Consider the following 15,508-nt stretch of genomic DNA (forward strand, 5'->3'; position numbering starts at 1 on the left):
TCCGGGACATCCGCTTTGTCCCCAGTGCACGCAGGGGAGTGCACTGCCCGGGCCAGCCCTGGGGGTTCAGGAAGAGAGGGCAGGGGATGACCTCCCAGGGCGGCTGCTCACCCTACCCAGGTCCCCCCACCCAATGGGGGGCAAACAGGGAGGTTTCAACTACATGCACATCGTCCCACTGATGCCAGCAACCCAGCGTGGAAACAAAGCGACCGGAATCCCATGACCACCCTCAAGGGAACACGCCAGTGACAGCGAGACGGTAGGTCAGCATTGTGAGGTTATCTGGCCACACTGAGGGCACCAACGCCAGGAACCCTCTGAGCAAGAGTGACCCGCTGGAGAGGTCTCGGCCTCAGAAAGCTTGACTCAGCAACACCAACGTAACAGGCACAGTTCGTCTATTAGAGCTCGGGGGCTCCTCCCAAGGAAGGCGAAGGACAGCAGTGGCCACAGTCCCCTGGCTCAAAGCCTGGTGACACTGTATGCTGTGTGTCCCTGGGCAAGTCACTCTAACTCTCTGGGCTTCCAATCCCTCCTTTGTCCAGTTGTTGCCAAGATTAAAGGAAGGCCAGTAAGCACTCAACTTACCAGGGAGGGCTCACTTTTTTAGTTTTGGCTGCTATTATCTCCTTAAGAAAAAGATCCTAATCCTGGGGCACCCTTGCTGGGCTTGGGTAAGTACAGGCGGCTGGGGACTCAGTTTGGGAACAGGGGTGGAGTGAGTGGATCTGGGAATTTAAAGTTCCAGGCGATCCATCCAGAGAGGAGAGGGAGGACCAGGGCGGTGAGGGCAGAGCACTGGCACTTGGCGTCCGGTGGGAAGCCTGCGCTGAGCAATCCCCAGTGGAGGCGGTGGGGAGGCCAAAAAGGTTCTTCTGAGCAGGAGTGTCAAAATGAGCAAGGGTCAGTTCTTCGCTGTGAAGGTGCGGTCATGGGATGCCTCCCCGCAGCTCCCAACACTTCCTATAAAAGTCCTGAGGGGCTGGGAACAAGGCCAGAGGTGCCCCTGGAAACCTAATTCTCCTGGGAATTCCCACGAGCTTTGTGGATCTCCGGGGACGATGCCCCCAAACAACCTGAGGTTTCCACACCAACTCAGTCAGGCCTGGGGCAGCCACAGCAGTATCCTACCCCGCCCTCCACCTCAAACCCAGGAGTCAGAGAAGACAAATGGCAGGGGGAGGCCCCAACCCAAGTGTACCGTCGGGGACTCAACCGTCCCTCCAAACAGGAAGGAAAAGCACCCGGGCTGGCAGCCTCTGGGCCGTGGGTCTCCCATCCCCACCCCACTACATCCCCGCCGGCCAGTCCTTTCCCTGCATCCCTCTGCTGGGCCGGCACCACCTTCAATCCAGCAGCCCCTTTGGGGGCCGAGGGACCTGCAGGCCCTCAGTGGAAAAAACATGGGCCTGGAACCAGAGGGACCTAATTCAGGCTCTGCCTGCATGCTGAGTGTTCACACGATCTCGGGGACAACCTGAGACTGTGCTCGCTTGCCCGTTTGCACACCTCACAGGCGTCGTCTGTGTGGCTCGTGGTCAGCGGCGCTGCTAGAGGGAAGCACACAGCCCCGGCAACGGCCCCCCCCGCCCCCGATGGCCCCGTGGGCTGCGACACACCCCAGAGGCAGCAGTCAGGGCCACAGGGCAGCTCAAGGCAGAGCTCAAGGCACCCCTACCCTGGCCCTGGCCCTGGCTGGCCCTGGGGTGGGCGTGGGGACTGGAGGAAAAGTTAGCCTCATTCGGGCATGAAGACCGGTCTCTGCTTTGCCAGAGCAAACCCTATGGAAAGGGAGAGGAATGTCACAAGAATCGACCACGACTAAGTGCAACCGATTGGAAATTGGGGGGTACGGGAGAGTCAGGCGAAAGGGATGGGCAACAGCCCAGGAGGAGCAGAGCCAGCGGGGGCAACCAGTAACAGAGGAGAATGCCCCAGCCAGCTGGGCTGGCCTTACGGGGTATCATGAGGAGCCTGGACCTCATCCCATGGGCAACTGGGAGCTAGTGAATGTTGTATGTTGTCCCCCACCCACAGAGGACTCTGAAGAGGGAAGCAAGGCAATGAGATTCAGGTTCTGGCAAGAGGTCACAACTTGGAAGACGGATGCGGGGAGGCCAGCTGCCCCAGGCCTGGTGGTCCAGCAGCCTACGGCCTGGCTAGGCAAGGATGGCTGAGATTTGGAGCCTGAGATGGGGGTAGTAATGACATCAATAGGAGGCTAGTGGCACAGGGAGCAAGAGTGTAGGCCTTCTGGGTTCAAAGCCCAGTCCCACCACTTACATGATGTGTGATGCTGGGTAAGTTCCCTAGCTTCTCTCTGCCTCAGTGTGCCCATCTGTGAAACGGGCGATGATAAATACCCACGCACAGTGCTTCCGGTATGTAAATGCTAAGAGCAGTGCCTGCACACAGTAGGTACTCGACAAGTGGTGGCTGTTCGGTGTTTTGGGGGGAGCCCAGCGCTCAATAAAGTTGACCATTGTGGGGTGGGGTGGGGGGAGCATGAGGCCCTTACGGAGGGACAGGGAGACCCTGTCACTGAGGCCAAGCAGCGCAGCGCTGGGCAGGTTCGGGGGCCAGCACTTGTCCAAGGCAGAACTCAGCAGGTCCCCCTGGGCATAGAGCTGGGACGGTCTTGTCAGTAGAGGGTTGATGCCAGGCCTGCTGTCCCAGGCTTCAGAGTGTTCCCTGAGCAGCGCCGGGTGGCCTGGGGGGCCCCCTCGGCGGTGTCTTAACCCCAGAGCTGGCATCCGCTGCAGCCTCAGTCCATCCTTCCCACCAGGAAGGGGCAGCGGGGCCAGCCCTGGGGACACAGTTTGTAGGTCTTGGACGATGTCCTCCTACTTCCTGCAAATCTGATCCAAGCTGGCAGAAGGCTAAGCACCTATCGTCCCCCCAGAGGCAGCCATGCAGGGGGAGAGACCAGGCAGCCACGCCACTCACCATTTCAGAATCAGACCCCAGTACGACTGGAAGGAGTCCCCCACTCCTCACCCTGTCCCCCGCCCACCCCCACTAAGGCTCTGCCTGGTCGGGAACCAGGAACCAGCACAAGGAGGCTGCTGATAGCCCTAGCAACCCAGTCTTTACCTCCAAACCGAAGATTTTACCTCCATCCCACGGCATAGTGGGGCAGCCAGGCTAAGACTGAAAGACAATAAAACCAGGCCTGGGTACCCCTTCACATACCCGTCCACCCACCCCTCGCACAAGAGAGGGGCCCTTAGCAACACGACACTAGGAACCGCTAAAAGGAAGGAGGGACAGCAGCGCCTAGTGACTCCCAGCCAAGATGGCAGCTGGCCCCAAGCACTCACTGTCTCTCCCCCGGGAGACCCTTCGAAAAGGAGAGGAATCAGAGATATAAGAGTCATGATGATAAAGAGAATACAGGAGGTTTGGGGAGGGGGGCTTGGGAAAAGGGAGACATCAGCAAACAGGTGTCAAAGACAAAAAGCAGACTTGGAATGTAACTGGCGATTCTGCCCAAGGAAGCCAGTTGGGCCCTCCAAAGCCAGAGGCGAGGTGGCGGTGTTCAGCCAAGCTCTTTGTCAGGGGCAAGGGTTACTTGGGGCAAAAGTAGGAGCTTTACGGAAAGTTGGCCTAGAGGACAGCTGACCCAGACACAGCCCCCTCCCCACCCCCAAATACACAACACTCTTAGCTGCCAGGGATCTACAACCACAGGAAAAGAGAGAAATCAAAGGGGCTCTGGATTAAAATGGCGGCAGCGAGTGTCCCAAAGGAAAGACCTCTACATTCAGGCATCCAAGAGCTCCCAGTAATGGGCTGCTCCCTGCCTGGTCCCCAGAATCCAAGCCTGCTTCCGAAAGCCCGTCCCGTACGTACAAAAAACAAAGACGCCACGGTCAGGAAAAGGCCCAGAAGGAGCACTGTTGCGCCCCACCCCTCCCTTCCTCCCTTCCAGAACCCCCATTTTGGCCAGGTTCCTGCCCCTCAGGGAAGGGCAGTCACTGACTGGCCTGGGTGGGCCCATGACCCAGTGCCAGCCAAGGGGATGCCAGGGGCTGGCTTACGGGATCCGTCTGGGAAAGACTTCCTCATCGTTTAGAAGAACCATAGGGGGGCGCCTGGGAGGCTCAGTTGGTTAAGCGACTGCCTTCGGCTCGGGTCATGATCCTGGAGTCCCGGGATCGAGTCCCGCGTCAGGCTCCCTGCTCAGCAGGGAGTCTGCTTCTCCCTCTGACCCTCCCCCCTCTCATGCTCGCTCTATCTCATTCTCTCTCTCAAATAAATAAATAAGATCTTAAAAAAAAAAAAAAAGAAGAAGAACCATAGGTCTTGCCTGTGTCCGATTTTGTCACAGCTGTGTGTGACTTGGGGAGCCTGCCATCTTGCTACCAGCCCCCAGATGCAGGCAACACCAGGACTGGGGGTACAGAGGACGGGACCCAGGTCTCTGACAGCCGCCAAGCATGCCCAAGGGCCACCCCTGTCCTCTGGACTCGCCGTTATACGGCAGGATTCTCCACTGATGAGTTCAGCACAGGGTTTTCCATCACTGGACTAACACGAGGAGAACAGCATAGGTAGTCTCAACACGCACGTTCAGGAACCGGCCCCTAATCTGATGGTGGTGGCCCCTAATCTGATGGTGGCGACCCCTCAGAAGAGAACAGCATCAGGCTTCCACCCCCCGAGTCACAGTATCTCTATTATTTTACAAGAGATTTTGAACAGGGACATCATACTTTTACAACAACAAAATATCATTTTCTTTTAGTTGTGAGAGTCTAGTCTGTTCCCTCCAAACCAGTGGGTCTCAGCTTCGGGGAAACGGGCCTTAAACCCTGTCGAGAAGCTGGATCCCCTCAGCAAGTGGGTGCCCGCAACTGGATACATGATTGCAGAGGCCCCGAAGATCTGAGGCGAAGAGCTCCTGCCCTAGCCACGGGGCTCAGGGAGGGTAGACGCCCAAGGCCAAGGTCTCTGCCACCAAGTTAGCTTTTGCTTTTCCTTTTCGTCTGGAGTTTTGTTTTGTTTTGTTTTTTTTAAGTCTTTCTAGGGCTTGTCCACAGCCTGGCTCAAACACCTTGGACCACCTCCCAGGGGAATTTACACCAAGGCAGCCCTTCCCAGGGGACAGTGTCACACCAAGGACCCCAGGGCCGGGGTGCCAACTGCTGGCCCCCTTTGCTGGCAGAAGAAGCAGATGCATTTGTGGCCAGGGTTCTGGGCTCCCTCCTCTGTCCCCTTCTGCTTCTGCCTCTTTTCTCCTCAGGCCCTGAGGCCTGCCTCAGGGAGTGAAACCCAGAAAGGGGATGAGAGAGACCAGCCCGGATTCCCAGGGCTTGGGATTCAGAAGACTCTAGAGGGACTTAATTGCCTAGAACAGGGCCCGGCAAACTACAGCCTGCAGGTGAAATCCTGCGCCCCAAGTCTGATGGGAGCACAGCCTTGCCGGTGGGTACTGTAAATGGCTGGTTCTGCCTCACAGAGGTGAGGTTAGTCCCCCTGCAGCAGGGACCTGAGGACCCACAGGCCAAACAGATTTACTGTCTGACCCCTTACTGAAGGAGTTTGCCCACCCGTGGCCTCAAAGGAAACTAGGTCAATTAGAAGGTCATACAGTCCATCCCCCAGGCTCCCAAAGTCAGACCACCTGCATCCCAGTGAAGCCCCCAGAGAAAAGGGCTTAACACCTTCCAGACAATTCTTTCCATTTCTCAGCAACTCCAAACATGAGAAAGCTTTCTTCTCTACATTGAACCAAAGCTGTAGTCTCCTCTCCTCGTGCCCGCCATGGTCGAGTGGGTCCCCATCGCACTCCAAGCTGTCAGCCGCCATCCTCCGCCTCCAGGACCCTCAGTCTCAGGGCCTTCAGTGCTTCCCTGTCTCAAGGACCTGGATCCCCTCCCAGTCCTGGCTGGCTGCTCTTCCCTGGCTATGTCCAGAAAGACCAGGACCCCCTACCCTGAATGCAGCAGCCTGGAGTCACAGTGCCCCCAGCATCTTCACGGGGGCTGCTAGGCCACACGAAGTGTCTTGTACATGTGTGCTGGATGGCTTTTTCCACGGCCTGCATTCCTCCCTGTCAAGCAGCATCATTTAAATCCAGCTCCCATCAAGTGTATTTGAGCTTCTCAAGGGTAGTGACTCCTCGGGATCGGTCTGCATAAGCAGCCCCCAGCAGGGGCTTCGCTGAATGAGTGAAAGAATGAATGATGAATAGCTCATACACAGGAGATAAGAAGGAGGCCCGTCATCATCATCATCATCATCATCATCATCATCACGGTACCCCAGCGGATTATGGTGAGCCAATGTACAGACATTGCTGGCCGTGGGACCCAGAGGTAGGAACACTGGGGAAGGGGTCACAAAATGACATGAAGCATGGAACCAACGAGTCCATGTCTGGGGTCCATTTTCTTGGCAGGTCGCTGACCACAAATCAGCTTTCATCCTGCAGGATGGTGTGGTCCTTGCTCCTACGACTCAGAGGCCCCTGCACATGGGCCCTCCGAGGAGCACCTAGGATTTAGAACCAGCAATGCTCTTGGATCACCAACACTGATGGGACACAGGAGCTGAAAGAGGCTCTAGAGGCCGGATTACATCATGCGGGGGAGACGAGCCCCGAGTGTGTCAGGGTGAGCGTGAACGTGAGCATGCGTGTCAGCACGTGTGAGTGCGCGAGGGGGCACACGAGGCACAGATCTTCACGAAGCAGGAAACCGAAGGCAGATGTGTGCCAAATCTGGAGCGTGTGCGGGGCCCCTCCACGGAGCATGTCTTCCCCGGCTCACAGACAGACCTGGCAGCCACACCTCCCAGGACCCCATTCGCTCAGCTCGTTTTTACAGACCCACTGGCTCAGCCGCATCACGAAACCACACGCCGAGTAGCCCAGTGGACATCAGACCCTCCTCCAACCCAACGGAAGAAGGTTATCTCTATCTACTAGCTGGACTCGGGGTACAACAGGGCTAGAGTATACATGAAGTTAGAGTCCCCTAGACCTCACAGCTTTTTTTTTTTTTTAAAGATTTTATTTATTTATTTATTTGAGAGAGAGAGAATGAGAGAGAGCACATGAGAGGGGGGAGGGTCAGAGGGAGAAGCAGACTCCCTGCCAAGCAGGGAGCCCGATGCGGGACTCGATCCAGGGACTCCAGGATCATGACCTGAGCCGAAGGCGTCGCCCAACCAACTGAGCCACCCAGGCGCCCATAGACCTCACAGCTTTGAAAGCAGGCACTTGTGACCTGAGCTTGCAAGGGAGAAGGGGAAAAGGACTTTTTTTGCATAATATAAGATTTTAATAACTCACTGAATTTCAACCTCAATTGCTCAGTCTCAAATTCCTCATTCAAATTCTCATAGCATGGGAAGGCTCTGTAAGGAGGGTGGAGGAGACTTCCCAGAGAGAGACGTGGGCAACAGGGAAGGAGGAAGAAACTCCCTGCAAAGATCTCGCTGCCAGGAACTGCGGAATGCCCTTCCAGCCCCGCTCCACAGCGAGCAAATAGAAACAACCATGCTTGAACGGGGCTGAGAAACAGTTCTAGTTCCAAGTCAAGGTGCCTTTCTGCCGGAAGTCCAGGCCCCAAAGAAGCCAGCCGGGGTTCTGGCTGAACGCCCGCTAGGAATTCAGACGAGCCCAGTGTTCTCTCACCTCACCCTCAGTCAGCCAGGGTCAAATGTGCAAAATCCAGTGCAGGTGAGGGAATGTCAAATCTAAGGCAGGTCACTGTGGACTGAAGCCGCAATCGGGGGTCAGAAGTTCTTGCCTTTCTCTAAGCAGGGAGGAAAGCACCTGGCTTCCACTTATTTTCAGGCACCTTTCCCATCTTCCAACTCAATTCACTCAAAAGATGCACCTGAGAGTGGGTGCGCTGTCTCTTCTCCCCCTCCCCCTCCTCCCCTCTTCCTCCTCCTCCCAGTAAACCTCCTCAACCTCACCTCTACAGCAAATGCCTCCCCTCCAAGTCTACACCCCTTTCTCCCTCCCTAGTTCCATAACATCCTCGCCTTTCCGGGGCTCAGCGGTGATGCGGGTGTTGGAGGGGCGGCCATGACGTCACCATTTTGGATTCTCCATAAAAAGACAACTCTCCCAGAGCCAAATGCTCCTCTTCCCACCCTCTCTTTGGGGAATTGGAGGACAAGCTCTGAGTATAGCTGCAAAAATATCGCAGGCACATTTCAAGTTGGCTGCATTTGGGTCCTGACCTTAAGTGGCTGCTCTCAGTACCTCCCTCTGCGAGAGGCCCCTGGAGAAGCCCGGGGGGTAATTAAAATTTCCTGTCTAGCCTTAACCTCCACCAGCTTGTGTTACAGCCCTGGACACACACACACAGAGTCAGTTTCTTCTGGGCCTTCTCGCTCTTCATTTAAAATCAGGCCACTGTTCTCTTGGCGCGGGCTATCCAGTAACACACTTGGAAATAAGAGGAAACTTTCTCTGGCCAGGCGGATGATGTCTCTGGCTTCCCCCACTCACTCGAAAATTCTCTTCCTCCTACAACACACCATTTGGGAGCCAGGCTCATGTGCGGGAGGCCCTAAGCATACGAAGACAAATGACCCACAGTCCAAGACCCCAACATGCTCGTGGGCTGGGGAGGATCCAGTTTTTTCAGTTTTTTCCCAAACCTTGACAATGAAAGAAATACCTAAGCAAAACACTTTCTTTTCTTTCTTTCTTTTTTTTTTTTAGTAAAACACTTTCAAATAGGAAAATCAAATGTAAAAGATCAAAGCCCGTGTTCTGCAGTATCTGCATGAATCTCTCTAGCCCTGAACAAAAAGAATGGGCATACTTTGTACCATCAAGTCAGGTTCTGAGTGAACTCAGGCGACATCAGAGCCTGGATCTAGAAACTCTGATTAAACAGAAATTCTTGCTGAAAGTAAATGCACTCCTGGCATGCGTGGGGGGTTTTCCACTGGTTTTGTGTTTTGTAGTTAAATGGCAACTCCATTTCATTACGATGGGGCTTTGGGAAGACGGATCCCCTTTCTGCTAGGGGTAGGGGAATCATGCTGGCTTTGTTTAAGGCTCTGACATCCCCAAATGTGGGAGCCTCCCCCTTCCCGCCCCCCACTCCCTCCACTCAGAAGGCCACGAGGAGCCAGTATAGGGTCACATGGACGAGGCAACTCTGCTCACTTGCAGTAACGGGTTGAATAGCCCATTCACAGCCACCCAGACCCTCAGACTGTGATCTTATTTGGAAATAGGATCATCACAGACATAATAAATTAAACTAAGATGAAGTCATACTAGATTAGGGTGGGCCCTAAATCCAGTGACTAGTGTCCTCACATCATCAAGAACACCATCACGAACACTTGACCGGACATTAGCAAGGTGGAGTTGGGAGTAGGGCCTATAAGCCGAGGCGAGCCAAGGCTTGCTGGTGACCACCAGAAGCTACAAGAGGAAGGATTTTCTTCCCTAAAGCTCTGTAGCTCGCAGAGTCATGCTGAAACCTTGAGTTCAGGTGCCAACCTCCAGAAGGCCGGAGAATACGTTCATGCTGTTTGAAGCCACTGGATCACAGTACCTTGTTAGAGCAGCCCTAGGACACTCCCCTCCTCCAGCAATGGAGTGAGCAACTCCCATCAACAGAGCCTGGAAGGGCAATAAGGAAGGGCGCAGCCCCAGCGGGACCAATTACTCAGCAAGCGGCCAGGGCACCGCTCTCCAGCTTGTGGAGAAGGGTAATTCAGACATTGCAAAGTGGTTTTGGATTTTTTTTTTAAAGATTTTATATATTTATGTGTGTGTGTGTGTGTGAGAGAGAGAGAGAGCACCAGTGGGGGGGTGCCCAGAGGGAGAGGGAGAAGCAGACTCCCCACTGAGCAGGGAACCCGACACGGGGCTCAGTCCCAGGACCCCGAGATCATGACCTGGGTTGCAGGCAGACGCTTAACCAACTGAGCCACGCAGGTGCCCCTGGTCAGCAAAAAAAAAAGACAACACAAAATTTGCACATCCACCCAAATGACAGCTGTGTGATCATCTGAAACTGAGTGACGCAAACCTCCTGGGCCCTCACCGTGGGCCCAGCACGGAGCTAACTGCTTCACATGCATTAGCTTATTCAATCTCCACAGTAACCCCACAAGCACCGTACTGTTCTATCCTCACTTGACAGAAGGGGAAACCGAGGCACAGAGCTTTTCAGTAACCTTCCAGGTAGCAAGTGGTAGAGTCGGGGTCTGAACCCAGGAAGCCTGGCTCCACGTTCCAGCTCTTCACCGCCTCGGCACTGCTTCTGCAGTGGGTTAAGTCTGGAAAGCCAGGCGATGGGAAATAAGCTGGGATTTTAACACGCTTAGGCTTTTATTTATTTATGTGTAGAAAAGCAAAGGAAAAAGGAAAAGGGACAAAGAGGCCATGCTTTGGTTGGGGACAGAAGCACGGTAACGACCAGCACGGGCAGGACGGGTCCTCACAGGGCAGGAGGAGAGTCAGGGAGGGCTCAGAGGAGGGGGGGGGGGCAGTAAGGGGTTTCCGGATCCCGCCCTCTGGGAGCGGCCGAGGCAGCTGCAGAGAGGGGTCAGTGCGGGAGTGGGCATGGGGGCAGAGGAGTGAGCCATCGGGTTAAGAGGACCTACCTATGCATAGCTTAAAAGTTGCTGGGTTGTTTTTTTTTTTTTTTAAAGTCCTGTAGGACAGCAGGAAGAACCCATGAAAGAGGGCCAGCAGGGAGTCAGAGCTGGGCTGTGGGCAAAGCTGGGACCAAGAAGCTCCTCAGCCAGCAGCAGAGGACCAGCCTCAGGCCAGGCGGCAAATCCCCGAGTGCCAAGCCCCACAGCAGCCTTTCTGGGTGCGTGGGGGCCCAGGGCCTGCCCCAGCCTGGGCAAGGGCAGCCGGGGCAGGCGGCCCCTTGGGCTGATGGGCTCAGGCAGAGAAGGTCCCAGAGCCAGCTGGCTATCTGGAGCAGGGGTGGAGGTGGCAAGAGGGCAGGGAGCCGGCGGTGGTTGGCAGGGGGACTGGCCGGATCTAGTGACCACAGGCACGGCAGGGCCCCTTCACAAGATGAGGGGTTGGTCCATCACCTAGTGTCACTGTCACATGCTGAGTTGTGTCACAAGTAGCCGGGGAACAAATCTCCCAACCCAGGGCCCGCTGACCCTGGTGGGGTAGGGACAGCCAAGTCCCAGCTGCCTCCCAGGTGTGGGAAACGGGCAGACGCATCCAGAGGGAAAACCAATGAATTCAGAGAGTGGGTGCTGAGTCTGTGGAAGCTCGGGGGTTGGGGCCATGCAATCCCTGTTTCTGTGGGGTGTGGGGAGCCTGAAGCTGGGGCCGGGCACAGGGACACAGGGCTGGAGCCTAAGTGGGGGCACGATGTGCAGCAAAGGGCTCCCCCCTTCTAGGTCACATGCCATCTCAGCAGGTCACCCGTTCATCTCCCCAAAACCCGTTGAAAGGAACAACCGTCCCCATTATACAGATGAAAGGACGGAAGTGGTTAAGCAACTTGTCCACGGTCAACAGTCACAGCTAATGACCCCGGAATAAGGGAGCTATGTGCCCACCCTCCCCACACGCATGATGCATTACTGGGTCTCGACACCAGGTTCAGGGGGGCCTTTCCGAACACAGTGGGGGAAGAAAGGCAGCACTTTCCAGGGGCCCCTGCCTGGGGGCCACAGCAGCTACCTGGCCCTCACGGGAGGGTAGCCGTTGTGCCCATCTCACCAGCAAGAGAACCAAGACTCTGAGGGATTATGCAGCTTGCCCAGGGTCACGGATCCTGGGCCCCGTCAGCCCTATGTCTGTCCGAATCCAAAGGAACACTGTTCCCCTTGCCGAAATGCTGTCTCCAGCTACTGCTCAGCGGACTCTAACCGGAGGGGCCGTTCTGCTTCTCCCGCCTTCCGGACACAGGGGGGGTGATTCCCAGGAAGGCTTCTATGCACCAGCTTGGGCCTCAGATCCCACACCCTGATGACAGGAGCTGCCAGTCCTGCGAGAGCACACTCATGGCTGATGGGGAACAAAGCAGCAAGGCCTGAGCCTGCCCACAATCTGGGTCCAGGGTGACCCATGAAAGTCATTCACAGGGCGCCTGGGTGGCTCAGTTGGTTGGGCAACTGCCTTCGGCTCAGGTCATGATCCCGGAGTCCCGGGATCGAGTCCCGCATCGGGCTCCCTGCTCGGCAGAGAGCCTGCTTCTCCCTCTGACCCTCCCCCCTCTCATGTGCTTGCTCTCTCTCATTCTCTCTCAAATAAAAAAAAAAAAAAAAAAAAGTCATTCACAGCCAAACCAGCACTTGACCCTCCTTCCTCAGCAAGAGCCCCAAGATTTGCCAGTGAAAGCCATTCTTCCCCACCGCCAAACCCCTGCTGCTAGGGGTGGAGGCCGGACTCCTCACTGCAGGGGTGGGGCACGTGGCTCAGTCCTGGCCAATCAGAGCCACAAGTCCCCCTGGCCACAGCAATTGGTTCAGAGCCAGTAAGAAACAATAGTAAAGCTAAAAAGAGAGAAAGAGACAATAAGGCCTTTGCTGTGGTTACTCTCCCTCTGGACTTACTGGAGCTGCTGTGGCCAGCCTGCCACCATCAGGGATAAGCCACCTGAGAATGGGGACAACAGAGAGAGGAAGCTGGCTTAAGAAAATGAGAAACTAAGCACTGATAGCATCATCTGAGCACCTAGGTCCAGCCATTCCTGACACCAACTGTGAGCCAATTAACCTCCTTCTCGTTTATGCCAATTTGGTTGAAAGTGACAGAAAACGCAACCTAGAATTCTGCCTGACACCACAGCTCTGGAGAGCTATCATGTAGTGCCATGCGCAGGTGGGGACCCCGGACCACACACTGCCGTCCCTTCAGCTTGACCCTGTTTCCTCGTGGATGCCGCCTCGCTTGAAGACCCTGTGTGGACTCCCTGTATTACCCTTAGGCAGCCAACAAACAAACCAACCTATCCTTTCACAAATTGCTCTGCAGAAAAAAAAGCAATGGCATAAATAAATAAAAGAAGCCCAAGTCTATACCTCAAAGCAACCTGAAGGTGGAGGTCCCCGAGATGCAGCTCCCTCCAATCCAGCTGGACTGGGAGGAACTGCTGGGACATGGGAGCAAAGAAGCCAGAGCAGTCCTCCCGGGAAATAAACCAAAGGGGCTCCCACAAACCATTCACCCATTGCTCTTCCATCTCCACCCCAGACACACCACCCCCCCAACTCAGCCTTCCTTAATTACCCAAACTAGACCCACCAGGTGTGAACACCAGAGTGTTCACAGTGCCGGGAAGCCAGGGAAATCAGGGTGTGGGGGAGGCAGAGGAGGCAGGGAGGCTCCCGGAGCCAGCCTCTGCTGACCACAGAGGCCGAGGCTGGACGGCAGCCCAGCCTCAGGAAGGGGCCAATGCTCTGGCCACACAGTGTCCGCCACAGAGCCTTTAAATAGAACCTCCACGCGGGAGGACAAACACATTCCAAGCGCTTTTAAAAACGCCCCAAGCATGACCTGGCCAGAGGCCTCTGCTCCCCCAGGCATTTTTCCGGTCTTGGCCCAATTCTGGAAATAATATTAATAGCTTGGTTAGGAGCTTTAGGGTGTGCAAAACACTGTATGGCCTTAAAAGGCAGGGACGATTACTGCCCTCACCCTCCAGATGAGGAAACTGAGGTCCAGGGACCTCCCAGAATGCAAGGCCGAATAGTGGGGGCTCTCTACGCTGCCTCCAACGCCCAGCAGCTCCCGGGCTCGGCGGGGCTTGCACCGCGGGACGGGAGCGAGCCCCCGTCCGACCGGCTGCGGGCTGCTACGTCCGGTTCCGACGGGCGCCTCCTGCCCAAAACGCAAGAAGGGGTAGAGCAGATATGGCGACGCCGCCGGGACGCTCCCTGGACACACTCGCCCCAGGAACGTCCCGATCTTTTGCAACGAGTTTAACCAACTCTCCGTTGTCAGCCTCTGTGGGTACGTCAGACCCCGCGCGGCAGCCAAGGATAACTTTCCTCTTTTGTTCCAAAAGATAAAAGGACAATGGGGCTAATTTCTCCCTGGGGAGATAAAGTTAAAGCTGGCAGGTGAGGCGCTGTGCGACTCCGTTTCCTAGAAGCTGCGCGGCGGGCACATCTTGCCACCAGCGGCGGAGGGGGCGGGACCGGCCGTCGGGACCCGCGCCCTGGGACTCAGGGGAACTTCTGAGCTCAGTCCGGGAGAGCTGCGGCCACTGCTCTCGGTGGCCGGGCCAGGTCTCCCCCCCCGCCCCCCGCCGCGCCGGCACTGGCTCCGGGCGCGCAGGATCTGGGGGCGTGGGTTAAATGCTAAGGGCACCCCGCATCTCCTAAATTATCCCACCCTGTCCCACCAAAGCAGAGCCGGGACTCCGGGCCAGAAAGACCCGCCCACCGCCACCTCCCCGCTCCCTCCCTCTCGGGTCCCCGGGAGCAGGGTCCTCCGGGGCGCACGGCGCAGGGCGGCGCGGGCGCTCACAGTTTGAACTTGCTCTCCAGGTCCTTGATGAGGCGGCGGCTGAACTCGGGGAACTCGGTGTAGGGGTTGAAGACCTTGCAGCGGCGAGGCCGCGCGGTGCCCTCGTTGATGTCCAGCCGTCGGGTCAGCTGCGCACTCAGCTCGGCGTCCGCGCAGGCGGTGGGCGCCCAGGAGGGGGACTCGGACTCCGGCTCCCGCGCGGCGAAGGCGCGGGGCGCGGGCTGGGGGCGGCCGTCCTCCGCCTCCTCCCACTGCAGTCGCCGCTGCAGCTTGAGCGCCAGCTCTTGGCTGGCCATGGCGACGGATCTGGGGACGCGGGGACTGGCGGACCGCGCGCTCCTCGCGGGCTCGCGGCTCTGCGACGCTCTGCCCCGGCGGCCGGAATCCGGCGGTTGGGTGGAACCGCGGGCGGGAGAGGGGGGCGGGAGGGGCGGGGCCGCGGCTTTAAGGAGGCGCGGCGGCTGGAGGAGCCGCCCGCCCGGCCACAGGCCGCAGGTGTCCTCGCGTCCCTGGGACGCCTACCCGGCTGCCCGCTCCCCGGGACTCCGGACTGGAGGCTGACCGCCCCTCAGGACGGGAAGTGGACCCTCCGATCAACTCCGACCTTGCCGCGCACGCCGGTTCGGAGGGATTCGAGGGACCCTGCGGTCCCCGGGGAAACGGCAGCGGGAGAGTTTCGCGACCGTTCGGGCGGTTCCTCTCTCGTTCCACAGACGTACCCCGACTGGAGGTGCTCGCGGCCCAGGACAGGCCGGAGGTGGGATAAACCGAGCGCCCCCGGGTGACACCCACGCGCTCCCGTGGCTGGCACCCACGGGTCGCGAGGTCTGGGAGTGGGAGGCGCCCGCAGGGAGTGGGGAGCTGCGTTTCTAACATTTCATGGAAAATAAATGTTGCTTAATACATTAGATGTTAATTTAAAAAATAATAAAAAGAAAAAAATGAAATGTTGCTAAAACATACTAAAATTACTAAAAACAAATAAGCAAACAAGAAAGAGAGCAAACAGGGGTGACAAAACTCGTGGCTCCCCCAGAGGCGAGACACCCGCGTGGCTTCAGGGGCTCC

The 15,508-nt window shown here is 56.9% G+C and overlaps 1 protein-coding gene across 1 annotated transcript in view; it reads right to left on the reverse strand.

Annotated features, from left to right (window-relative positions):
- EFHD1 (EF-hand domain family member D1) overlaps window positions 1-14,810 on the reverse strand; it is a 42,847-nt gene extending 28,037 nt beyond the window's left edge. Inside the window, exon 1 of the mRNA XM_081813378.1 lies at window positions 14,441-14,810. Within this exon, the coding sequence (XP_081669504.1) occupies window positions 14,441-14,736 (296 nt within the window). The 5' untranslated portion in view covers window positions 14,737-14,810. The remainder of the gene's footprint in view (window positions 1-14,440) is intronic.
- Window positions 14,811-15,508: the final 698 nt, after the last annotated feature.

This window comes from Leptonychotes weddellii, chromosome 3 (assembly GCF_054177405.1).
Source record: "Leptonychotes weddellii isolate Sample4059 chromosome 3, ASM5417740v2, whole genome shotgun sequence".
Lineage (NCBI taxonomy): Eukaryota > Metazoa > Chordata > Mammalia > Carnivora > Phocidae > Leptonychotes > Leptonychotes weddellii.